This window comes from Dendronephthya gigantea, unplaced genomic scaffold, assembly GCF_004324835.1.
Source record: "Dendronephthya gigantea isolate DGI-Jeju-01 unplaced genomic scaffold, DenGig_1.0 000022F, whole genome shotgun sequence".
Lineage (NCBI taxonomy): Eukaryota > Metazoa > Cnidaria > Anthozoa > Malacalcyonacea > Nephtheidae > Dendronephthya > Dendronephthya gigantea.
In genome coordinates, this window is record NW_021163032.1 from 1,578,343 (window position 1) to 1,604,025 (window position 25,683).

The 25,683-nt window shown below is 38.6% G+C and overlaps 2 protein-coding genes across 4 annotated transcripts in view; both read left to right on the forward strand.

Moving 5' to 3' along the window:
- LOC114522119 (protein TALPID3-like) overlaps positions 1-15,765 on the forward strand; it is a 51,749-nt gene extending 35,984 nt beyond the window's left edge. For both annotated transcript variants that reach the window (XM_028542749.1, XM_028542750.1), the window contains 23 exons: positions 4,868-4,961; positions 5,061-5,117; positions 5,516-5,587; positions 5,688-5,757; positions 5,954-6,110; positions 6,215-6,287; positions 6,420-6,608; positions 6,849-7,051; positions 7,275-7,507; positions 7,935-8,104; positions 8,254-8,343; positions 8,441-8,542; positions 8,766-8,956; positions 9,225-9,352; positions 9,461-9,624; positions 9,960-10,204; positions 10,297-10,518; positions 10,675-10,876; positions 11,058-11,178; positions 11,381-11,520; positions 11,685-11,844; positions 12,085-12,281; positions 12,710-15,765. In XM_028542749.1, the coding sequence (XP_028398550.1) occupies positions 4,868-4,961; positions 5,061-5,117; positions 5,516-5,587; positions 5,688-5,757; positions 5,954-6,110; positions 6,215-6,287; positions 6,420-6,608; positions 6,849-7,051; positions 7,275-7,507; positions 7,935-8,104; positions 8,254-8,343; positions 8,441-8,542; positions 8,766-8,956; positions 9,225-9,352; positions 9,461-9,624; positions 9,960-10,204; positions 10,297-10,518; positions 10,675-10,876; positions 11,058-11,178; positions 11,381-11,520; positions 11,685-11,844; positions 12,085-12,281; positions 12,710-13,135 (3,706 nt within the window). In that variant the 3' untranslated portion in view covers positions 13,136-15,765. The remainder of the gene's footprint in view (positions 1-4,867; positions 4,962-5,060; positions 5,118-5,515; positions 5,588-5,687; positions 5,758-5,953; positions 6,111-6,214; positions 6,288-6,419; positions 6,609-6,848; positions 7,052-7,274; positions 7,508-7,934; positions 8,105-8,253; positions 8,344-8,440; positions 8,543-8,765; positions 8,957-9,224; positions 9,353-9,460; positions 9,625-9,959; positions 10,205-10,296; positions 10,519-10,674; positions 10,877-11,057; positions 11,179-11,380; positions 11,521-11,684; positions 11,845-12,084; positions 12,282-12,709) is intronic.
- A 229-nt stretch (positions 15,766-15,994) lies between these two features.
- On the forward strand, positions 15,995-23,720 carry LOC114522124 (microtubule-associated proteins 1A/1B light chain 3A-like). Of its 2 annotated transcripts, none has more exons than XM_028542757.1 (4): positions 15,995-17,370; positions 17,451-17,506; positions 17,871-17,977; positions 21,335-21,595. In XM_028542757.1, exons 1-4 carry the CDS (start codon positions 17,253-17,255, stop codon positions 21,363-21,365), a joined length of 312 nt encoding a protein of 103 aa, XP_028398558.1. In that variant the 5' UTR covers positions 15,995-17,252; the 3' UTR covers positions 21,366-21,595. The 2 variants fall into 2 exon arrangements, with proteins under 2 accessions (XP_028398558.1, XP_028398557.1); XM_028542756.1 differs by lacking the exon at positions 21,335-21,595 and adding an exon at positions 22,878-23,720 and having other exon boundaries at positions 16,005-17,370.
- Positions 23,721-25,683: the final 1,963 nt, after the last annotated feature.

Consider the following 25,683-nt stretch of genomic DNA (forward strand, 5'->3'; position numbering starts at 1 on the left):
ATATGTCGCAGTTTATACGAGCCCGGGTCAAGCCAACCCGTGTTTACATGAGGAATTTAGCACAATTTTCACACCTTTACACCTAGCCAACCCGGGTCAACCCGGGTCTCGAGAAGGGTTACCCGGGTTGGCGAGGTGTGAAGTCCCAACCCGGCTATCGTGTAAACGCAACTAGTAATTTATTCGCAGACGGGTTGACCCGGGTTGGTGAGCCAACCCGGGTTGGCAGCCAGCCCGGGCTCGTGTAAAGGGGGCCTAAGTAAGGCTTAATTAAAGCTCCATGTATATCACCTTATCCAATTAGTGGATTACTGGCGGAGTGCATGGTAAACTAATAATTATATATTTTATCCAACAAGTTATACAACAAATGTACGAAAATGACTAGCTTTATTAATCGGTACATTAGTATTACGTTACATAATACAGATGAAACCCAAAACAGTGATAATTTATCATAAACGAATTTCCTCACTAATTTCGTATCTAATCTCTAGCATGCATCCACGTAAATAAAGTACTTCAAAACAGATGTTGTTTCTGAGTTCGATGAGATTTGCGTTTGTACACTCTAAAGAGGAAATTGAGAGGTTTATTTCTGCATGGAATACTTATACGAGATTTTCGATCAAAATATTCAAAATATGCATGGGGTTATACATGGGGGTGATTTTCTCAGCGTTCGGTGAAGATTTTGAAGATTTCTATACCTAAAGATTTCCGCCCATTTTTTTATTGTTCGGAATTTCTCCAATCATATACCGAGACAGCGCGGTTTCAAAGGCTGTATATATATATATATATATATATATATATATATATATATATATATATATATATATATATATATATAATGATCCCATTAAAAGGACAATTAACCTGTTATGTTTAGCTGTGGTACATATAGTCGTTCATATAAACTGCTTACGTTCTGCTTACGATATAAACTGTTTACTCCAATGCATGAGAATATGATAAAGGTTTTACAAAGCACATGCACAACAGAATTATGTTGCGGCGGTTTTGCACAAAGCGATTTTTTTTCGATGGAACAGAAAAAAAAGGGCTTGCTTGATGACGTCTGTGGTATATATGAACCATATTGTACGTGGCATTACTAACCTCTGTAACCACGCACATGCAGGAATTCGTACTAATTGATAAGCCACATTTAAGCCATTAATTAGTCTTCACCACCGCATGATCGCGATAGGTTAAAATAAGATTACTATCCGTGAAGCGAATGTCAGACAAGGTCTCTCGCGCAATAGCAGAGTTGTTGAGTTCTTCAGAAGAGGCAGGCTTTCGAATCTTATTCTAATTAAATCATGGTTTGAAGTGAAGACAGCGTCTATTCGATTAAAATAATTAACCTTGTGCACGCATACAAACATACGAAAAATGACAGCTTTCTTGATGAATAATTCAAAAGTTGCCGAGATTGTAGAAAATGACCAATACCAAAGCATTAACTCCCTTGAATAATGTTTCAACACTCAAGTTCCCCCACCGTCCCACCCCCTCTCATTCCATTAGAATGTAATAACAAGCAAGACATAGCATTGGATAGCATTGGATAGGGGGGTGGGAGCTAGACGTATTTTCAGCGTTTTGCCGGAGAGATCGATCTGTCCTAACACTTCCAAAAAATATTATACAGCTTGTTTTAGAGGAAACTCCGTGTTATAAATGCAATCAAGCTTAGTTTTACTGGGCTAGGAAATCTGAGGCAGCTGTAAGGTGTGTCATAATCCCTGGTCTATTACGAAAAGGGCTTTTTTAATTTTTGAATTCGGCTGTTTATCTATTGTCAACGTTTTGTGCGCTAGTTGGGTAAAATTCAGCTCCATTGTATATTCACACACGCCTTAGTTATCGCACCAGGGACATCTCAAAAGGTTAGCATCCTTGAGACACCCAGTGGGCCAAAGACTCGAATGACATTTCACACCACGAAAATCGCAGCTCTTAGTTCAAACACAAGTTTTGCTTCCGTAGTATTTTAGGTAAATAACCTTGCTATCGATCGTTGTAATAGAATTCACTGGGTATGGGGAATTTTTGTCTTCACAATCAGAAACAATGCATGTTGCAATTCATTTCTCACGTCTGATTTTGAACGTTAGGCTCTGTTGAAAGACGTGTTCAACATTCATCTTATTAAGAAGCCGCGCAGAATTGAACCCTGAACGGATTTCCCATTCGTATTTCGGCACTTCATTTCAAACACCCCTGTGCGAAACGTTTCTTGGTAATCCTGTCAAAATACCAAGGAAACATCTGCCAAATAAATCCTCGATCTTCGTTTTAATGCTTCCTCTTTAGGGAGGAGCAACGTGCGTTATGTCATTTTGTATGTATATTATTTCATTTTACGAAAACAGATCATTCTTTTCGTGGCATCCGTGGGACAGATGGATTTCAGTTGTTAACACTGATCTGAAATTATAAGCACAACTGGATAGAACTTCCTATATTGAATTTAGTATGGCACACGCTTGACAGATAGCGTAAGGATCGATGCCTGTATTACGACAAGGTTAAGCCCCATTTGCTTGGGGTCACGTCGGCTGATCATTGAAGACTAGTACACTTCATTCAGTTCCATTGTAGATTTTTAGCCCTGTTTTTTAACACCCTGCTATTGAGGTAAAACCAAATGCAAATTTTGAGTTAATATGATTTACTTCGTACGTAAGAAAAATTGCTTTAAAATTCTTCAAACATATTCTATTCTTACCAATTAATGCATGCTTTTTGAAGTAGTATTAGTCTAATGGCCATAAGATGCTTGCAGGTGCTCAAATTAGGAGTGGTGTGGATATTGCTTATGAAAGAAAAGAAGCTGCATTTTCATACGTATGCATATACTACCGTATGCATAGTAAATAATTCTTATGAATTAGAAGATATTTCAGGATTTGTTAACACGATCCAGGGTTCACTCGTCAACGGTTGGAGCAAATGTGATGGATTTAGTAAATTTATTCTAGTCTCGGGCATTCTAAATCTTTACTGCCTTTTATAACCTACAGTATTTGACCTGTTAGGATAGCAATTCCCTCTCAATTTTACTGTCCTGCCAATCTCCTCGAGGACGTTGGCTCCTGGTGACAAATAGTCAGTCCACCTTCCTGAAAGAAATTGCATTTGCCTCTTGCTTGCGCGTGCGCCGTCGGTGCGCGTTTGTAACAGACAATTCTCTACCGTTTAATTTCATTTCACCCATGATTCTACTCTACTTATTTTACCAAATGCGCTGGCGGGCGGACTTCCTCCTCGCGAAGAATTATAGCTTAGTGTACAGATTAGCAATCACCAGCACACAAAATATTGCAATAACAGGATGCTGTCGTAGTCAACTGATGATCTCATCACTTGTAGAAGCGGAAAACGTTGGAAATAATTTTCTATTCTCGACCACACCCGGTTACTGTTTTGTGAGATGGCTCTCGATAAAGAGAACAATATCAAGATCCTCTTTCAAAGGCTTATGGTCGATAAAGTTTTTTTTCTTTTCCATGAACCGATATCCGGAAGCTCCTTATCCATACGAGTCATACTGACTATTCATATTGTAAATGTCTATAAATGTCATACTGCATGACTATTCATATTGTAAATGTCTTTAAATGTCATACTGACTATTCATATTGTAAATGTCTATAAATGTCATACTGCATGACTATTCATATTGTAAATGTCTATAAATGTCATACTGATGATTTATATTGTAAATGCATGCCTATAAATGTAATACTGATTATTCATATTGTAAATGTCTATAAATGTAATACTGACTATTCATATTGTAAATGTCTTTAAATGTCATACTGACTATTCATATTGTAAATGTCTATAAATGTCATACTGCATGACTATTCATATTGTAAATGTCTATAAATGTCATACTGATGATTTATATTGTAAATGCATGTCTATAAATGTAATATACTGATTATTCATATTGTAAATGTCTATAAATGTAATACTGACTAGTCATATTGTAAATGTCTATAAATGTCATATTGACTATTCATATTGTAAATGTCTATAAATGTCATACTGACTATTCATAAATGTCACCTGACGATTCATACTGTAAATGTCTTGTAAATATACTAACAAATCTCTTGAAATGGGAGCACTTGTTAGAATGCCAAGCACAACGTACAATATTTATCAAGGCTTTTTTTCATAAAAGTATCACACTAGTTTAAACTTCACAATTGTTGAAAAAAAGCATTCCCATAATATTGAACGATTACGATCGATTGTATTCGTCTTACTCTTTCGATATGAAACCTAGGAAGTTGTTCGAGGGTAATTTGGTTATTTGTATGCGCAGCGGTGCTTAAATATTTGCTCGTATGTTTGAAACTCACCTCAACCAATACATGCTTCCAGCTTTAAATTAATGTTTGTCTGGGAATATATGAACGCCCGGAAATCCACACCTCAGCTATAGAAAGAAAATCTTAGGATTCTAAGGGCGTTTTCCTTTAAGGCGGCAAAAATGGTCAAACCGGTCATATTTTGAATTGAAATGCGGTGAAACTGCATTCTCCGTGCTAGACAGATGTAAAAAAACGATACACTTGAATGCAGAGATTTTGAAACACTCTAAAATACCAGTCATCTGTCTGTACTGAAATACAACAGGACCGATCTGGCCGTACTTTTTCCACCTAAATAAAGTATTTTTTAAAGCACTAAATACTTTGCCTCAGAACATTAAACAAATTTGAAACATTTCGAAAGAAATGAGATTTAACATGATTTGTTTCTTCAGCGGTCGATCAATTAAATGGAAGCCTTTTATGTTATTATCCATTCTTTAATTGCCACTTTATCCCATCCTTTGCAGACAGAGGCCGTTGCCAGTAACTAGATCACCAGAGAGCGATCACATTGTGAATGACATCAGCCGATTACGTCAAGAACTCAGAGATGCTCTCAACGTACATTCTGTTCATTCTTCTCTTTTTTTTTACCCTGTTCATTTTGGACCTGTCGAAAGAAAGGTCTTTACCATGCCCCCCTTGCTTAATATTTTCTAGGAGACTGAACAGACAAAACAGAGTTTGAAAAATTTAGACGACCGAATTCATTCACAGGTAAAAAAAATACTGCATTTGCATTTGTATGAACCACGTCAACAAGCGACGAATTCCTGACAGAACCACCACTTTCCTCTGCTAAAAAAATTCACATTAAATGAGGTATCACAACTGCCAAAAATAAAAAGAACACTTCTCGACGTTTCGACCCTAAGGCCTTCATCAGGTGGTTAGTATCGGAGCTACTCTCATGGCGAAACCAGATGAAAGAAAGTCGAAACTGCTTCCTGGTTATATAAAAATTGAAATATTAGTCCTGTACCTTGCAAGTACTTAGTATGCCACTCATCTATCAACTGCAAACTCCCCAATAGCCAAATTTCAAAATACCAATTTTGTACGTATTCACATCAGTATAAAATCGAACTTAATGCTCTTTACCTCGCTATAACTAGATATCTTCTGATGAAAGTGTTAGCGTTACCCTACCAGATCACACTAGACCTTACCCACTTGATGCATATTTGGTAAGTGCATGGTAGCTTTTATTTTGATCACCATTCAAGCACCTCGCTCATTTTTACCATTCACGAACTTCCATGTGGATTTATTCTGTTTTCTTTGTAGCGTGCGACTCGAGATGTCCCTGAAGAACTTTCAACTCCAAAAGTGGAAGGAGATGTTCAAACTAAACCAAGTTCGTCCAACAATTTTATTCATCTTTGCATCGACAGCTAGGCTATAGAGAAAAATACAAAATGATGGGAATAATTGTACACACAAATTATAGGTTGCTTCTTTGTAGGTTCTCATTAGAAAACGCGCACTGGAAAACCTGCGTTCTGTTTTTGCAAACCTAATTTTTTCACCTAAATCGCCATCGTTTATTTTAGAGCGAGAAACAGCCGTGCAAGAGCAAGGCCTTTGTGCGCATGCTCATTCCGTCCTACGAGATGTTCAAAAGCAGAGGGAGAATTTGGAGTGGAACCTGATGGCGTTGTCAAGGCGACATGACGAACAGTATCTTTACAATTTGGTGGAAGACGATGGGTAAGTGCTTTTCAACCTGATATTGTTCTTGTGGGAAGCGACATTTTGTATCTTAGAATTCAATCCATAAATTGAAACGCAATTTTCATTTGTGACTTCCATAGAACAAACGGCGATGCTTTGAGAATTCGCAACGATGTAGCAAAGAGAATCGAAGAAATTGATGCAGCAGTCCAGGTATGCTGCCCTGTAGCTGATTGGCTAAAATATGATATGAGTACAACAAGTTGTACAAGACCACCTGCAATTTGGAAAGATGTTTTAGGCAGCGATCGAACATCATTATTTCAACCATACTTTAAACTTTAGGCTGAACTATTGCTGGAAGAACAACAGCGTGCTTTGGAAAACCAGGTTTCACAAGACAAATCAAAGATTCCCAAGCAAGGCCCACGGTCAACCCGCGGCGTTCCTGTGAGCACAGAGAAACGAGCCAAGTTACGAAATGTTGGCAAAGAAAATGCACCAAGTCGGGGTAGAACCGCTGCAAAACCAAAGGTATTTTTCGCAACATTTTTGTTGTAGTATTCACCATAATGAAACCATATGCATATGATGATGGCTGCCACAATAGTTTGTTCTGCGACTTTATAACTAAAGATCAAAGTTTTTTTATAAACCTTTTTGGAATTGAACATCTTTTTTGTGATCATATTCACATAATTTTCGCCAGAGTGGACAGCACAGTAATCCCAGTTGCTGGCATTCACGCTCAAAGACATTAATGTTTTTCGCTAGATCTCCAAACCTACCGCTAAACAACCGGCAGTAAAGCGTCCTTTCGAAGATGTCACGTATGCGTCACGTGTTCACGGTCGTCCTGATCACGTGACAGGTAGAACAACGACTCAAACAGATCGGGCTCGCTACAAGTCCAGCGAAGCGGTGAAACTGAGACGGAGCGCTGCACCTATGAAGCACAAGATCCGCAGTCCGCCAAGGTTATTATCCGAATCTATCCTAGTTCAGTCTATCTGTGTACAAAAATCCGCAGGCTCAAACAGACCACCTCCTATCTTTAAGAACCATGCTAGGTCCACCAATGCCCTGGGCGTAATAAAGCTGAAATATATTAAAACTGATTACCTGACTGATTACCTACCAAAGCCTACCAACTGCACTGATATTTCTGTTGAATAAGTATTTCGTATTTTTGCTGCACAGATTAGACGAATCAAGCTCATCCACCTTGTCCGAAGATTATCGCCCTCCGACCAGCCGCGCGGCAAAACCTAGGTACTACTTTCAACCGAATGCAGGTGCTGACCAGTCGGTGATCGAGGCTCACTTCAGGGAGAACCAAGGACCCTTACCTGGACAACTTCTTCCCATAGCTATCCCACTTGGTAAACCAAGAATGGATCCAGCTCTACGGCTGCCCCTGTGCACCAACGAAGGTAGGCATTTGACGTTGGATGAATTTCCATACAAGGGCATGTTATCTAGTTGATATCCTGTTGTTGTGCAAATTGCGTCAAGACTTCTGTTTTCTAAACTATAGCAACAATTCGTTTATAAATTTCTTGTAACTTCGCATTTGGAGTGATTGGTCCACTTCCCACATGGATTTTCTTCACTTAATTAATGAGTTCGGAGGCCTGGTTTGGCTTAGCTTTTTATTCAAACCCTGATTTTCATGTTATTCATGTCCTGGTTCATTTGAAAAACATGTATTTTATGAGCTGTATTAATACGAAACTTCAATAGGTATTAAAATTCCTATTAAGCAACCACCTTTCTCACATGAAGACAGGTGTTATCGAGTATTCTGCGTTTCAAGGGTCTGTAAAATTCTTTATTCGTTTCCGTTTAACATCTTGATAGAGGTGTCGAGGTTACCACAGACTGTGACAGTCAGCACCAATGTGAAACGACCTAACGTCGCAGTCATAACGTTGAAAGACGACGAGTTTCTTCAGACTCCGGATTCCGGTGTCAAAAGACAGAAAGAATCCATTCCAAAGAAACGAGAGCGACTTACTTTGGAGAAACAGGTAATGCTGAATCTTAAAACCACTGTCAGCCGGTAATTTAGGAAAACACAATGTGAAAATTACTCAAGATTTCTAGGAATTTAATCCCTCATTTGTTGATCCATGCTTTGTGTATGCTGGTTTCTGGTAAAGTTGCTTTATTTCTCTAGATATTACCAAATGTTGACATAGATACATCAGGCGTATCTGAAATTAGCAGCAATGCAAGTTCCAAGGAAGTTAGCCAGCCAACAATACTGGTATAATCATCCGCACAATTCTCAATAAGAAGTGAACTCTTTTAAGTCTTTTCACTTCTAACCACAAGATGTTAATTGTTTGTTTGTTCTGATGTAGCCAATTCCACATCCACTGCCAAGACCAGACGCATCTGAATACGAAGAGTTTAAAGATTATGAACATGTTGGTACTATTGATGATGATCAAGGAAGCGAGAAGGTATATATTGTGGACAGTAGCGTAGCCAGCCTGACGATTTTGTCCCGCTATGTAAATTTCGAGTTAATATAATTATTCATGCCTTTAGAAATCTATTGTTTTCACAGTCGGTTAACCCAAAAATATTAGCATGGCGGGACAAATCGACAGGCGCTATTGATTGTGGATAAATAACGGTATCGTAGGATAAATTACTTTAACGCATTCTTCGCATGTCTTATAGTCGAGTGTTCCTGGTGGAGGAAGCCTTATATCGCTGCACGGTAAAAATCGAACGGACAAACCGAAGTATCAGGGACCAGCATTTCCCCCGCGAAATGTCCCAGTTGATGTCCTTGACCATGATGGATTTCAGGGGACCTCAGATGATTTGAGGGCACCAAGTGAAACGGTGGAAAATAAAGCCAGAGAACTGTATGTACCTCGTTCTACTTCATCATGTCTCATTTGATTCATGATAAACCAGTTTATTACCAAGGTTTTGGCGAATTCGAAAACTAGCCGTCCCATTTTCACATCGTTTTTTATTCTATGCACTACCAGAATTTTTTATTACTAATAATAATACTAATACAATATTCTACACTAGTTTTGGGGTGGGTTAAAGATTCCCTTGGTCAAGATTTCAATTAAAACGAAAAGTGGAAACCTAAACTAGAATTAAATTCGTTGCTTCGCTTAGGATTGAACAGGAATTGCTGGCTCGAGTTGTGAGTGACATGACTCCTCCACTATCTGACCCTACAGCACGCATGCGTAGGAGCGAATCATCTCAATCTCTTGCTGACAGTAGCGACACTGAACCAGCAGGTAATGTACTGTTGTTATGTTGATTATCAAAGAAACCATTATCAACCCCACAATTAAAGTTGACAATTTTCTCACCACTGATACCCCACCTCCTCCCAATCTCTTCAGCCGCCATAGGACTTCGTGGCTTACAGTTATTCGTCGACGCTGGCATTCCAGTGGACACAGAACTGGTACGAAATCTCATCATGGAAGTTTTACAAGAGAAAGTTGCCAGTATGCTTGGATACCCCAAACCCCAAGAGCATGTTCCAGCAGCCGACACACAAGAGGTACTAAAACTGCCAGTTCATTGTGACCGTCAATATTTCCTAACTTTCATATTTCTATTGAACAATTCGATTCTAATCCCGTGGTAAACGTACATCCATTCACCCACACCAACTTAATAAGTTTTCGAGTTGTTAAAACACTTACAGTTTTTTGATATGGTACAAAACACACATAACTTTCTTTTACCTTCTAAATCAATATTGGTTTCCCACTTAAAATATAATTCCAAATTAAATATGTAATGTTTTGGGGCAACTTTAATGTTCCTGAGACAATTGAAAATGTTGCTAGGTCAAATTTTGAAAACTATTGATGAAACACCACCTTTTTGTAGCCCGACGATGACTATACTGAACCAGAGTCGGGCTCTGAAGATTATTCTAGGGTTCAGACCCCTGTGCGTACACCGAGTGTGGCCAGCCAACCAGAATCGCATCCCGTCACGCATGTCTCCACACCGGAGCAAACTCAAAGTCCAGAATCTATGTCGTCTTCGACGCCTGATGAAGCCATTGGCAAGAACGACGTAACGTCCGGTCACATGGTCATGAATAAGCTCAGTGACGAGATCGAAGAAGGGTGAGATTTCTACCTTGGGAATTTGTTTCGGCCTTCGGGATTTGAATATGACAAATTTGTACTTGAACAGCCAACTATGTCATATTTTTTAGACTACTTGAGGATTCTGTTCACAAAAGTCCCATAGCAACCCCAGTTGTTACGCCAAGTCCACCTCAGTCTGTTGCGTCTCTGGTTACCCCTGACGAATCCGAACGAGAGAAGGCCGTAAGCGAGGAGAAATCGCCTGTGGAAACACCGGAGATTACAGTATCCATACGAGATAAAACCTCGGAGGAAAGCCCTAAAGAACTCGATGAAGAAGATCTAAAAGAGTAAGGGTTTATAACTTCCATGGCTTCAATTTACCATGCGCCCTAGTTGTCTCGTTGAATAACCGGCCCTATGTTGAAAGAACGGTGCTACCATTGAGTAACCTTTTTGTTGTTCACTCAATTGATCCAACTATATTGCCACCTTTTTTTATCAAGACAAACGTTGATGGAAGACGACGAGGAAGATCAAAAGACTGATGCCGACATTCCCGCCATAAAGTTCGAGCTGGAGCCTGAACCGAGTGAAACCAAAATAACTAACAGTCCATCAAGCGCCACGACGACTACTTACTCCACGCAAAGCACCATGGGAACGGTCGCAACTGATGATGAAATATCTGAAGGAGAACAATTACAGGTCTGTGAAACAAGTGGAAAGAATTATGTTAAGGTGGCGCTATGCGGATTTTGAAAGTTGTTATTGTTTATGATTTTTGAATAAACACAGGTTTATACTGAACCAAAGTCCTCAAGTTGGAAACGAAACATTAGACAGGTATCTGACCATTCATTTTGATCAGTATTTTATTATGTTTCAGCCATACGTACACGTCGGTCAGTACAGCGAAGGAGAGTTTGTTGCGCCTTCAGGCACTGCAGGAAATATGACAACTTTACATGAAATACCAGATGACGTCTTCGACACTTTCAATGCTTCAAGTAAGGCTCACTATAGTGGTGCACTTTTTTTCCCACCTCTCTTTTTGGATTGCATTAAATGTTTTCTTTAATTTGTGGTTAGTTTTTGGTTTCTTAACTGCTCTGTCAGTACGATTTCTGCCTAGTATGGTAGTACATGCATATTTGTCCTCGTTCCGGGAAATATGACTGTGCCATAGTTACCATTGGTTATTGATCACAGATAAAAGGAAAGATCCCGTGAAGCAAGCAGTGCATGACTTGTTGAAATTGGACGATGTTTCGGATGAAAGCACCAGCCGTGGGTCCGAATATTCCCACTCCATTAGCGAAGGACAGCATAGAATGGGCTTCTTTGCTGAGGTACGATAATTTGAGTAAACGAAAGATATTTGCTCTGCATATAATGCATGATATTGCACGTGTTGACCTTCTGGCTGTATGAAAAAGGATTCGTATGGCAATTTCAGTCTTATATAATACGGCTGTTTAGTTACTTGTATATTATTTCATTGAAATGTACTTAGAATATTGTGCAAAATGAGCAAAGTGAAGGAGAAGTTGTAGGTGATGTTGTATCGACCCTGCTGAACAGAATAAGGCAGTCAGTACAGCGAACGAGACCACGTGTTGTTGGTGATACCGCAAGTGTTGGTGAACTTGAAGAGGCATCTCCACCACACTCATGTAAGAGCGAGGTTTATTTGAAAGTAATTATATTGGTCTAAAGATAATTGAGCAAAGATTTGCCAAGATACGACTTCACTTATATTTCACTGCAAGGAAATCAGCCGGATCGCTGTGTTTGTGTCCTCTGCTGTGTTATCAGCTACTGTCCAAGTGGGAGGCCATGACACGGTGATGTACCTGCCATACTCTATGTCCTGTGATGTTCCACATTCCTAAATAGAAAGTTCCTTTTTCTAGTTTCGCAAAGATTTCCAAGACAAGTTCGAGGTGAAGATGAGATGTCCCCGGGGGAGTTCAACTCCTCCGATCAGGGTGTGGCAACGAATATTGAACCAATTCCGATGCGGGCGTTGGACCGTCCTTCAGTCTTGGACTCTGACGAGAATAACAACGCCAGCGAACAAAGCAGCTCTATTAGCGAGATTCAAAATCAGGTACGTTTAGACCCATTATGAAACTACCAGTTTGTGAACATTCCGTAAAATGAGTGTGTTCCGTACTAACCAGTGAAGTCATTAAAGTGCGCAACAGTATAACTGTTTATAGAAGCGCTATGATTGGGCAAGGCCAGAATGGCGACAATTTGTGTATGAAGGCCTTAAAGGTCATGATCAGTATATATTCCACATTTCCGGAGTAACCTTAGTTGAATTATCAGTTTGCAAAATCATTTTAATTTACTAGTTTTGCATTTTGTAAGCAATCCAGTGCAACTTCAGTAAGCATTCCTTTGCGACTCTATAATCGCCTGATTTTTGAAGGTTTCGGAAAATGATGTATCCGTATTTGATCTATTCCAAGTCAACAATTACAATCAACACAGCAGTGAACTTAATTTGATCACATGTCTTTTTGCATGTAGACATGGGATACAAACATTATCATGGTAACTCCAAAAAAGGCGACGGTTCCCCACTCGCCACCGGCTGATCGCGAAGTGCCCACGACCGCGTTCCCGCGTGTTGTCCACGTGGAAGAAGCACGTCACGTGAGTACGCCAACAGGATTCTTTTCGAGCCCTGAACCAGGGTCCGAATCCAAGGATCAAATAACTATGGAAACGTTATCTGAGATCGACATAGGATCACGGACTGATCCCGTGATCGATCACGTGGCTGATGTTTCTAATGACGTAACTCCTAAACAAATGCTAGATGAGCGAGCCCGCATTCAGCTAACGCTACCCTCTGTCGAACCGAGCGCGAGTGTTAGTCTGATCAGCGAAGGCATTCTGAGAAGTGATGATTCTGCCGAAGACATTTCGTCCATCTCCGGCGGTGAGATTTAATCCACTCAGGATTTGATACGCGTGAGATTGCATGCTCTTTTTGGGATTGTATGTAAACACAACCGTCCATGGCAACTAAATGAGGTTGTTGTGAAAATACTGGTTGCGAGGTCGTCTTCCATGCGCGTTTTCAAAGATAGAATGAAGATTTAAAATAGTCTTAGGACCATTCGTATTTCAGGACACAGTTACCTGACAACAGGCACTTGGTAGAGCATAACCGATTGTTATTCAATCATGCAGTTCTGAGTTCCTTAACATACGTTCATATTCGAAGTTACTAACATGTTTGCGGACATTGGGACATGTGCGGAGTCGTCCCACTATTCTATACATTCTCTACATTACCACGTCTTAACATTGTCAAAATATGCATCGCATTAAACTCTGCAGCAAATCGCGTTTAACTAATGTCTAATGCCTGTGACAAGCTTTCGTGTTTGCTCTTCGCTTCCGTCTGCCGTCGGTGTGGCGATTTGTCATTTGTGAACAAACTGATTCACTTAATCTCAAAAAAGAAAAGCCGATGTTTTTCAGGCAAAATATGTTTTGTTCTTGCAAGTGGCTGTCAACTGGTAAAAAACCCAGCTGTTCGATAAGCAATGAGATATGTTTTCGCACTTTAGGTGCTTGAAGTTCTACTGCAAAAATCCAGGGCATATTGACGTCATTTGACGTCACTTGACGACGCTTTTCATCACCCCTGGTACAATGACGTGTATGTTGTGATAACTCAGCAACTAAACTGAGCTAAACCTATGAAAAATACAATCCAGCAGTATTCAGAAGTATAATAAACGGTCATAAAAGAGTCATTCGTTGTATGCACCGATTCCAGTGCTTCTTTTTAATTCGGCATACTCACAACAATTTCAGCCAGCTTATGAAACCTCGCTCTTACACGTGAACAACCAACTTCCGGTATTTTGCAAGGAGATAATAGCTCACTCATTCTGGGAAAACTACATGCATGACAGTATTTTTACCTGCAACTATGCCACTATTGTTTAACAAACCTCAACAGTCAGGTTACAGAATACAAAGACGCATCGTGTATTTTTCATATCACGCGTTCCCAGGTAAAAATCATACCTTAACTAACTATAATTGTCGTTTCATTAATTTGCGCAATGCCACACGTTGAGACAGAGATAGACAGAGACTTTACCAGGATTTCCCAGTTGCTTGATTTTCTTTTTATAATATCGAAATATGACTTTTCTATTCATCAAATATGTTAGATTAATATTATAGTATGTATGTGACATTTATGCATGCAAAAGAAATCAGATAATACTGGGCTACGTATAGTGTGTGCACAGTCTACCTACGACCTCGTCTACGACTATGTTCTTGTGCAGTCCATTTAAGCGGATGTTGTTTTGCCTTGTCATGCAAAGGTCATACCCTAACCGCAAAACATTTACCATCAAGTGACGTCAAAGCGGTGCTTTATTAACACAGTGGTGAGTGGGCGTCAGCTTGTCTTTGGGTCTTCTGCAAATATGCATGCTTGCTTGCTTGCTCTCATAGTTAACAATTAGCATTATTTCCGCTATCCTAATACTTATGTTTGATTCCAACCAGTCCTTAGACTTTGTTGACTCGTTGTTAATACTTTATTTACATCTTCTCAGGTTAGCTTTTCACCACAGTATATGGTATCAAAAGTATGCTCTATAATCTTCATTTTGCAATATGCTTTTAGTGTTATTTTCATCAAATATACCATAAGCTGTGCCATTTTACAAAAGGTTTACATATTTTAATGATGGGAATATCTCGTGAGGATGCTTGAGCGAAGGATATTATGAAATCACTCACTGTAGTTCGATTGAATATAATGCACTTACAATGTTGTTCAAGAATTTGCCTATGCAACTTTATCATGTGTTCGTATCACTATATCATAACATGACCTTAAATTTCCCGTGCAATGTTGCATATGCAAATAAGTCATATTTCGCCTTTTTCCGATGCGTGTGACTTTAATCACGTAACACGAAACGACAAACACTAAAATTACAACAACTGGGTTGCACCTTAAACTTAAAGTTTGTTTGCTTCATGTATTTGACAGGAATTTGAGTTTTGATCGGAAAACAGGAAAATGTTCTAGTTCATCCATGCACTTCTATTGTTGACATAGCATTTATACTCGCTCGTTAATCATATTTCAAACCGGAGCTTCGGATTTTATTTTTTTTAAATCATGAAAATTACGTGCACGTACAGAATTCGTGCAGTGAAACAGCTGTAGTAATAACATTAAAGCGCGTCTTTAGATTAAAATGCAAGCTTACAAGCACAGACCGCACCTTGAGGAAGCTTTGAGAGCAGGTGCAGCGGTGGAAAATATAGGCGTGTTTATTAGCACGTTTATTTCATGGGCTTTGTCGATGAAATGTGATATGTCACAAACTCTTGGCAAACATTCGATGAGAATATCCTGCGATCAAAGTTCAATGTTTTTATTCCGTGGCCAAAATGATCATTTCCCATTTGATCTAGGCCAAAGAGTGAAATCTTAGACAATCCATGCAGAATACGTCTTGCCTTCTAGGGCCAGTTGTATAAAAGTCTTTAACTACATTTTGCATAGTTAAATCCTAGTTAACTCAGAAATACACAACTCTGATTGGCCAACTCTGTCCTTAACTACAGTTAAAAGTTAAATAGTCTTTTATATACAACTGGCCCCTAGTTATCTATATATAGGATTGATGTACCGAAAGAAAGCGTTTTAGTATTAGTTCATATTGCAAAAACAATTTTTTATTATTTTTTTCCACGCTTATCGTTTAAGTTGTTCCGCTTTAAATTAATATAATTGAGTGCATAAGAAAAAAATGCTGTGTTGAGTCCCGACCGCACATTTGATTATTGTCAACAATAATGCCAATGTTATGATAACTGTGTGGAGTGCTCCACAAAATGTTCAATCCTTTTCGTTGAAAGGAATTAATGTCGAAGTTAACTGACAACTTGTGCGTTTCTAACAAACATCGCATAGGAAACATCTTGTTCATCTTGAGTCATCTTGCTGAGTGGAGAAAACATAATGAGCCTATGGCCTAATCAGCCTATGCAAGACTTAGTCACCAAGGCGACAAAACTGGTGGCAACATGGCATCGATTTGAGCACTCGGAAAAGGCGTATTGCTGACTAAACACGGAACAGCGTAGACACCAGAGGCCGGTTGTATAACAATCCAGACTATAGATTTTGTGTAGCTACACCAAAATACACGATTTTTATTGGTCAAATACGTGCCCTAACTATAGCTAAAGGGAACTACTTCTCTACAATCGATCCCAATTTATAGAAACGTGTGAGATATTGCTCTGTAATTTTGCACGCTAATATTAGGGCTCACTTTAACTAAACTAACAAAGAAAATGGCCAATAAAAATACAAAGCACTAACCGCCCGAGACCGCAACCCTTTGAGTGTCTTGTTGACAACCCAACCCACATCCTGACCGAGCCAAAACAAGTTCGACTCTGCAGTGAAAGCGATTTCAATTTGAAGCTGATACAAGCCTTAAAAAAATGGACAGCGAGTCCTACGCTTTAGTCGTTACAGAAGAAACTGTTATTCTTTTCATGTTTTCCAGGTGTCACTTTTCAATGCTGCAATAATTATTTGTTTTCAAACCGCAAGTCATTAGACATCATTAAAAATCATTAGCAATCCCCTGAACAATACTAAACAATGCTGGCACACGAATGTAGCCCACCGCAGGGAACAGCCGCACGACAGCTTGCAAAATAGACGCTATAGCCAGTGAAATTTCATGCAGCAATTTGCCTGATTTTTGCGCATTTCCCCCGTCATTTCGATTGCGCGCATTCTGTCGAATGTGGACAGAAATTCAGAGGCATCATCAATAAACAACCACAACTACGGATATACGAAAATCACCTAATATTTTGCGGTTTCGCAATTGAACAATCGCATTATAATGATTAAATATGACATCATTTCCGTTCATTGAACTCGGAACTCTTGCAACAACTTGTCGTACCATTGTCGAGTCATATGTCGTGAAGACTTTACTGTGTTTGGACTTGAATTTGTAAAAACCGATAGTTTATCTTGTAAGCTTCACATTGCATGGAAGAAATGGGACGAGCGGTCAAAACGAGCCAAACCATCGATGTCGACAAAGTCAACTTGCTTAGCGAACGAGAATCGAGAATGCACAAGCCATTTAAATCGCGGAAGACCTTCGGTAAGCGATCTAACGTTTTGTGCTTCTTTGACTTGCCAAAATACGTCATGAGCTTGTTCAACATACTTTTTGCTTTCAAGGCGAAAGACAAAGCGAAGCTCAAGGGATTCGTGTGAAATTTCCAGCGAAAATACCAGTAAGTTGCAGTCTCTACAAGAGTACAACTTGCATGTTTACTGCAACGGGAAATTGTCTGGCTATGTTAATGTCAAAGTGCAAATAGTGTCCGGGTTGTCTAAGTATAATGCAGTTTAACACGATAGCTGGAAGCCATCCAAATTGCATCGTATTGACTAGAGATGGGTTCTTAAAATGAAAAGAAAGCGTAAATATACCTTCTTTCATATTATATAAAGTTTGTCGAGTCATGAATCGAATGGTTATCGTCTACCTGTCTCGCCCAGCCCTGATGTTGGACGTGACAAATCATGACAACAAAGCAAGCTTTATGGCCGAAGTTTAGCTCATCTTAATTCCTAACTGAGTCTTCTCTTCTAAAGGTTATTGTGGAGAGGTATCAAAAAGAGAAAAATCTACCACAACTCGATAAAACGAAATTCCTGGTCCCAGAGGAATTGACAATCAGTCAATTTGTAACAATTATCAGGTATAAACTGCTACGTTATTGAAGTTATATGTCGCAATTTTCGCGCGTTGCGAGTGATTTATCAAATGCGTAAGTTCTAAGAAGTGATATAGAACTGGCTTTGTTGCTGAATATTTATTCTTGTCATGTTTTGCAATACTAGTAAGACAATACTCGCTTAGCTTACGTGATTTGTGTTGAATTATGCAATAGACCTTTCCGTATTACGTTAGCAGTTTGCAAACATGCTGTTTGAGTTAACGAACTATTTTTGGGTTCCTAAAACGTTCAGTCAAAATGTTACTGGAAATTTTTCCTATGAGCTAATTCATTTGACGGTATAAATCGAAACATTACCAATATTGTAGCATTAATTTACTTTTTTCGATAAAAATAGTTTCCTTATAAACAAATTTATTGCACTCTAAACAAAATTTTTGCTGACAAATGAAAGGAGAGCATGTGATATTTTTTCCAATAATGTTTTTATGCTGTGCAATTATGCATGCTGTGCTTTTTGTAAAGAACTTCCCAACCCTAGAATTAATGACTGTATATAACAATAGTTGGAATGTTGTTGATTTGAAGGAAGGAAGTGTTTTAACCAACAATTTTTGATCTTGCAAATTATACTTTGAGTGGAATAAGTGCAATCTAGAAGGCCCTTCCTCAATATATTACCATGTACTGTAGCAGCAGCAGTGATAAATACAGTATGTTCTACTGCACAAACCAGCAAAAGCATGTATAAAAATATTATTGCTGCGCAAAACATAGCACACACCAATTCAAAATATAGTTTGGCAGGCAGGGTCGTAAATGTTCATCATCCAATTTGTGACATAAATTTGGTTGCTACACATGTGCAGAAACTGAAATATTTGCAAATTAAACAACTAAGTGAAAATATCAAATCTCAGTTTCAGACTATGACAACCATGCCAGTGGCGTGGGAACCAGGGGCATGTGCCCCCCCCTAAAATTGGCCCTTCAGCTGCCCTTTTTATTAGCCAAAAGTGCATGCCCCTGTAAGCTGGTGCGCCCCCAATCTCTGGATGCTCCTATGCCCCTGAACCATGCAAATATTCAGTTTGATTGTCTATATATGTATGTTATTATTAGCTAACATGTTGAAACAGCATACTCGGCAAAAAAAACCTGCTGACTATTTGAACAATAATGGCACACATATATCAGTAATAGCTAAATGCTCATTAACAATGCTTTAAATTAGCATTGATGACATACAAGGGCGAGCAGTCGGTTGTGTAATACTTGACACAATTCAAAATTCTGGCAACTTTAAAATTAGGTGTATTATTGTTCGTAATGAAATAAAGCCAATGTTTTAAATACGAGATGGGTAGGTCTATGCCAATCCCAGTGTTGTAGGCAGTAAACAATGGAAATATCTGGACATCAATCAGCATTAGAAACAGGCAATGCATATCTCATTTAATGAGTAAATATTCATGACAGCTTGGTTACTTCTTAATAAAAAGACAAAACTTATTTGGTTATCAGTTCAGGAAAGTTGCCCATTTCGATTAAACAAGGTGTATAAGAAAAATGGCAGCAATCACCTGGGCGAATTTTTCAAAATGGCGGTTGTTTATATCAAAGCTTAAGTGACAGATGAAGAAATACGTTATTTTAAAGAAAATACTGTACCTAAATAATGCCCAAGAAGCGAAAATATTTATAGGTCTAAAATTATTTCGAGGTTACAAACTACGTTGTAGAACGCTTTACTTAAATGTTTTATTTGAATTGGCATAAAATCACCTTAATATGCTCGGTGAATATCGCTAAATAAAAACATTGTCTTCGTCTCGGTTTTTATTCAGCGATATTCACCTCACCTTCGGCGAACCACACAAAATTGAGCCATTTGATTGGTTCCTGCGCGGTCGGTAACTTGCAGCACGCCCCCTCAGTTTTTGGCGGGAAAATTGTTGTGTTAAATTTTTGCAAGTTGTTGCACATTCAGAGTCTCAGATTCTGAGTGATTCAGTTGTTCGATACGTCTGTTTTGTACAAATTTACCCCAAAGTGTAACTGAAATTTATAAGAGTGAAAAGATGACAAAAGTTTGGGCCAACATAGTTTAAAATTGAACGAACAAACGCAGAACTACCGAGTTCTAGAACAGCAATTTTAATAGATTTATTCTTCGCCTTTGGCTTTTGTTTTGCCTTTTCGGCTGAATTTGTTCTGTCCGTACAACAGGTTACTGCAGATCTCTTTTTTCAGTTGTTTACCCTGCCTGCGTAGGTGCAGTCCATCAACACAAGCGTCAAGCGAAAAGAACATTGTTTTGTTGACAAGCTCATAGACATAAGCTGATGAGTGAGAAGAATCGAACTACATGACGTACTAGCTAGCCTACTAGGTACATTTATGTGCGCGGGCAAAGAATATACAATTATTAGATTTGGCTCTCGCATGATATCAAGAATTGTTATATAGGTGCTGTGTATTTTAAATGTAGTTGGTCATTGGTTCATTCGTAGTCACATGACTTTAAATAAATGCAATGGTGGCCGGAAACAAGTGAAAAATTGTTGCCCGCAATTTTTGTGCAACATGTATGTTTTGTTCCTTTTATAACAAAGCACTTAATGGGCACTCCCTCGGGAAATAGTGAGTTTTGTTCTCCCTCAAGTCTCAATGTTTCAAACATTCAGACTCTTGGGAAAACAAAACTCACTGTTTCCCTCGGGAGCATACATTAAGTGTATATTGTTCAAACCGAGGTCCAAGTTATCTGCCGAAGCGAAGCTGATCGAACTTCGATCCAAAAAAATCAATATCCCTTAGTATGACGTCACACCCGGTGAAAATATGAAATTTAACCGAATATTGAGATTTATTTAGAGGGTTTCGACCAATCAGAAACGAGAGTGGCCATTCATATGGCCGCCAGTGAATTTTTTACTATTTCTACCGTTTTTGTAGTAATTTCTTCGCTTTTAATTGATATAAATTAATAAATTTATGTTTAAATTAATTTTTATCTCTGCAAATGCAAAAAGAAATAGTAAAATTGGACAGGTCACACGGCAGAGAGCATAAAAACAATGACGTAATGACAAATATCACGCATTATTATATACCTTACTTGTATTAAAATTCGCGCGGTACTCATTTTCGCTCAGCTTTAAATTCGCGCGATTTAATTTCGCGCACCTTGATGAGACTTATTCGCGCAGCTTTAAATTCGCGCAAGTAATTTTCCGTCTTCGTTCTTGTTGCTTTGTTTAATAGAACTATATTAACAATTAACGCATTTATAATGAGCACTTTTCATCAACAAATATCTCAATGGGAAAGAAAAGTATGCATCTAACTGCATTTATGCACTTGATTCACTTCAAGAAACCTACGATTCAGAAACAGACGACTCTGATTCAGTGAAACAGAGCACCAAGGAGACATCGTTTTCCCTGGCTTGCGCATCACGAGGTTTTCATGAATACAGAAAAATTACGGCTCCAAGGATCAACCAGCAGTTAACAGTAAAGCCAGAATCAAGGAACCTATTCGACCCATATGCTATTGGTCTTTTCACCAAAATCAGAGGCAAGAGCCCCGTTTACACGATACTCAATTTATTGGCACGGCACGGCTAAAATGGGTACCCGTGCCCATTTTATTTGTGCTCGGCCTTTGTTTTGGTAGCCTGAACACTAATAAAATTGGGTAAGGGAACCAATTTTATCCGTGCCGTGCCAATAAATTGAGTGCAGTGTAAACGGGGCTAAAATTGAGCCATTATCACTGGTTGGACATTTGCCTCGAGAGATCTCCCGATTTTGCAAGTTCTTCATTGAATATGGGGGCAATATAGAAGCAAATGTGTGTGACATTAAATTCCGTCGATCTCCATTACCACAGGGAGGCTTGGAGATTCCCATTACCGTTACAGTCCTGAAAAACCATGCAAGTCAGAGGATCTACAGCAAAATGCAGGCATTCATGAAGGAATACTACGTGGAACCTGACAATATCCCGACTGAAATTGTCCAGGATGAAGATGAAGATATTTTTGACTTTTAATGTTACCAGGACAACTTAAAACATAAGTGAAATGTGTTTATGCGTTAATAAATGAACCGATTTGCATTATTGACAATGAGTGTCTCATATTACACCATAATTACCTTTTCGCGCGGATTATATTTCGCGCAGTACTAAAAATCGCGCACTCAGCGCTGCGCGAATTCTAGTACTGCGCGAATTTTAATACAAGTAAGGTACACAAGCGCCAGATATGAGGTATGCTGCAATTTCATTGGTTGGCTACTAGACAGATATTAGCTCATATCTGTCTAGTAGAGAAAGTAAACAAAATGGCCGAAAGATTTGGGGAGTTTGAGTGAAATAGAAATCCAAGCTTTAGATGATAATAGCACACCAAAATGCACCGAAAGGGCGACAAAGTTTGTGTATACAATAAAACAGTTATTCTGCTCACTCTCGGTGCCTCGTCGGCTATCAGCTCATATACGACTCGAGTTCGCAGAATAACTGTTAAATATCACGCAATAAACACTTGCCAGCAAGATGGGACATTTTGCGGGACATTTTTACCACCAAGATGAACACCTGGCTTTCTTTTATCTATAGCGTGGGCGCTAAGTCTAACCTTTGGCCACTGTTTTTGGCGCCATTTAGCCTTAAGCATGCGAAAATTGATAACAACTCCCTTGAGTCCTGCGACGGCTGTGCTTGTAACTGTGGAAGTGTTGCTGGGAAACATACTTAGCGTAGTCATAGTGTATTTGTTTAGTTATTCTTCATTTACCGTTACAATCTTAAGTTCTCGATTGAATCTTTTAATGCAGCAAGTTTTAGCCATAGGAAAAGTAACGTGCTATCTTATTAATCACTTACTAACCAACGAATTACATTTCATCAGAAATCGAATGAAACTAAAATCAAGTCAAGCATTTTACCTCATCGTAAACAACAAAAGTTTTGCAAGTTTATCAACAGCGATGTTAGATCTTTATCGTGAAGAGAAGGACGAGGATGGCTTCCTCTACATGGTCTATGCTTCACAAGAAATGTTTGGCTGAAATTTGATCAACACATATACTGATTATTTATTAAGTGGGCCATCATTATTCGGGTTAATATCGACACGGGTGTCGCCATCTTGGATTTAGTCGTAATTACACCATCACCACAAAAATACGGATATGTTTTCATAAATACCGTGATAGAAATATAGAGATACTCGACTAAACTATAGTGGGTTTAAATTATATGCTACGGAAAGATACGGTTTCCATAACCGAGGTCAATTTTATAAAAACAAATGTTTTCAACCTTTTAGTTAGATTACCGTTTTACCAGTTTACTGTGATTTTCCACTGTAACGTATGTTGCAAGTGGATAACACTAAGTGAAGTGCATTTTCGAAAATTCAACAATGCCTTTCTATAAATTTGAATAGTTGTTCATGATCCTCTTCAAAATTATTTGTTTTTATAAATGGCCTTAAATATAGTTTTAAAGATTGAGCTTTTCTACAATGTTGGGCACCAAGTATTGTTATGCTAAGAGCTTAGAATGAGCCGTAAACATTGTTAGATTGTTTACATGACAGTAATGATAGTAAATTATTATATCTATTAAGTTAAAGAATAGAAAGTAAAAATGTAGCACAAACATTCATAAAAAAGTATACACACATCGTTGTATGTTGTTGGAAAACACTTTTCAAACGAGTTGATATGCAGTTTTTCATGTCTGTTCATTGTTTGCGTTTTTTCATTTTGCATGCTCTGTACCATAGTACTGTACTTGAATTAGATTATGGTCAATTCACCCGGGCAGCACATGCAGTGTAGTATTCCAATGTATGTATTTCACTCTCTGAATCAATAGTAAGTCAATTTATTTCAAACAGCAAAATTCGAATTTCGAATGAAGTGATCATCTGAAAAGTTTGATGCAGTTATGCTGCTTTCACTCGCTTTGAAATATAACTATAGGTTATTTTAAATCAAAAGAGCTGATAAAATCTTGTATCCCTGTTAGGGCATTCTATAAAGGAAATGCATAATAAGCCATAGGCGGCGAATCCCGGAGGGGTAGGGGGCTAGGGGTGATATAGCCCTCCAGAAAAAATTGCGAGGGGGCATTATATTCGTAATTTTGGTTTGCATTGTTAACAATTCAAAATAATCAGAAATATTAATGTATCTTTTTGGCTTTAAAGCTACTACTACCGTGGGGATCCGCCTCATTTATTTTGCAGTAATTCTAAGTATTGAATCCACGAATATAATCCTAACTAGCTTACCCAAGCTAAAAGAATAGCTTCAATTTAGTTAGCAGAATAGCTTCAATTTGCGCTGTCTTGGCCTCCACTTTCTGATAACAATTTTTTGAGACGTTAGCTTATAGTCACTGAACTGTAAACAAACTGGAACGAAACTGGAACAGGGGGAGGAAATTGAAGCCAGTGCTTTTTACTTTTTCTGAGTTTTGAGCTGAAATACTTGACGCCAAATGTCGAGCCGTATATGAAGTTAAAGGTATTAAAAAGTTATATGTCGTGTAGAAATTTCGAGGTGTCAGCTTAAAGTGGAAGTCAAGTCCGTTCTGCGCATAGGTTCTGCTCATAACAAGTGAGGGCCGTCAGCCCTCTGATGTGAAAATTGCCTAAATTTCGCATGTTTCTTATTTTTTCTTAACATAAACTCTAGTTCATATTAATTTAGAAGCGTAACGAACACATCAGCAGGTCGTATTTTAAAAAATAGTGAAGTTCAAAATGGAAACAAACGGTTTGTTTGACTTGACTCCCACTTTTTGTCGGTTGTTCTACACCAAATATAACTTTTCAATAGCTTTAATTTGACACACAACCGAACGTCTGACATCAAGTATTTCGTCTTAAAACTCAGAAAAAAAACTTGGTTAAAAAACTATATTCATTGTTCCAGAATAGAGCACATTACAGGCGCTTCCTAGTTCCTCCAGTTGCATTCAGTCAGTGCTAGTTTTGCAATATCTGTTTATCCCATCACCCTCTGCACGCTCTCGTTTTTGATAGCATGTGAATGATCTCAGATTTGCGGTCACTCCATATCGTTTTAGGCAAATTAAACTCTACCAACCACAGCTGCCCCATCGCAACTATATTAAGGGATTTAGGCATAATGGCAGAACGAGTTGCTCCTTCGCGAATCAGAAAACTGTCATTACAAATCGTGTCAAAAATGCGTGATTTTCAGATCAAAGATTCGGGCGAGTCTCTTCTGCTCCGTCGCAGGAGTTTGGGCACTGCATGCTATAATCACAGTCCCCCAACCACAGTGAAACATGTTTTTTATGCACCAGATCCAATTTTGTCTTGAATCGTATTTGCAATATTGTGGCAATATAAACACAGCTTAGGCTGTCAAAACTGCCCAAACTCGTGTCTGTTGATTTATTATTTTCCCGTCTGTCAACATTTGTGAATAATGATTTCTAATTTTGCTTGTTTCTTCCTTCGCTGGGAATAATATTTGGCCAAAAGAGCCTTTGCCGTGTAGACATTATGCGAACAGTGTTTCGATGAAAGAGGTTCACCTTACGCTGAGCGGCATTGATTAGTAGCCGAGTGTAAATGAGGCATCTAAGATTATTTGTAATGTCTGTAATGCAAATTATAACTTGTGAAAAAATTTCCACAGGCGAAGTCGGGGCACCAAGGAATATGATTACCT

Bases quoted from the DNA above. Each gene is read 5' to 3' on its own strand.
- LOC114522124 (XM_028542756.1), top strand. From the start codon at position 17,253: ATGGAAGAAATGGGACGAGCGGTCAAAACGAGCCAAACCATCGATGTC. The intron at 17,371-17,450 runs GTAAGCGATCTA...TTTGCTTTCAAG, and splicing joins TAAATCGCGGAAGACCTTCG to GCGAAAGACAAAGCGAAGCT. The intron at 17,507-17,870 runs GTAAGTTGCAGT...TCTCTTCTAAAG, and splicing joins AATTTCCAGCGAAAATACCA to GTTATTGTGGAGAGGTATCA.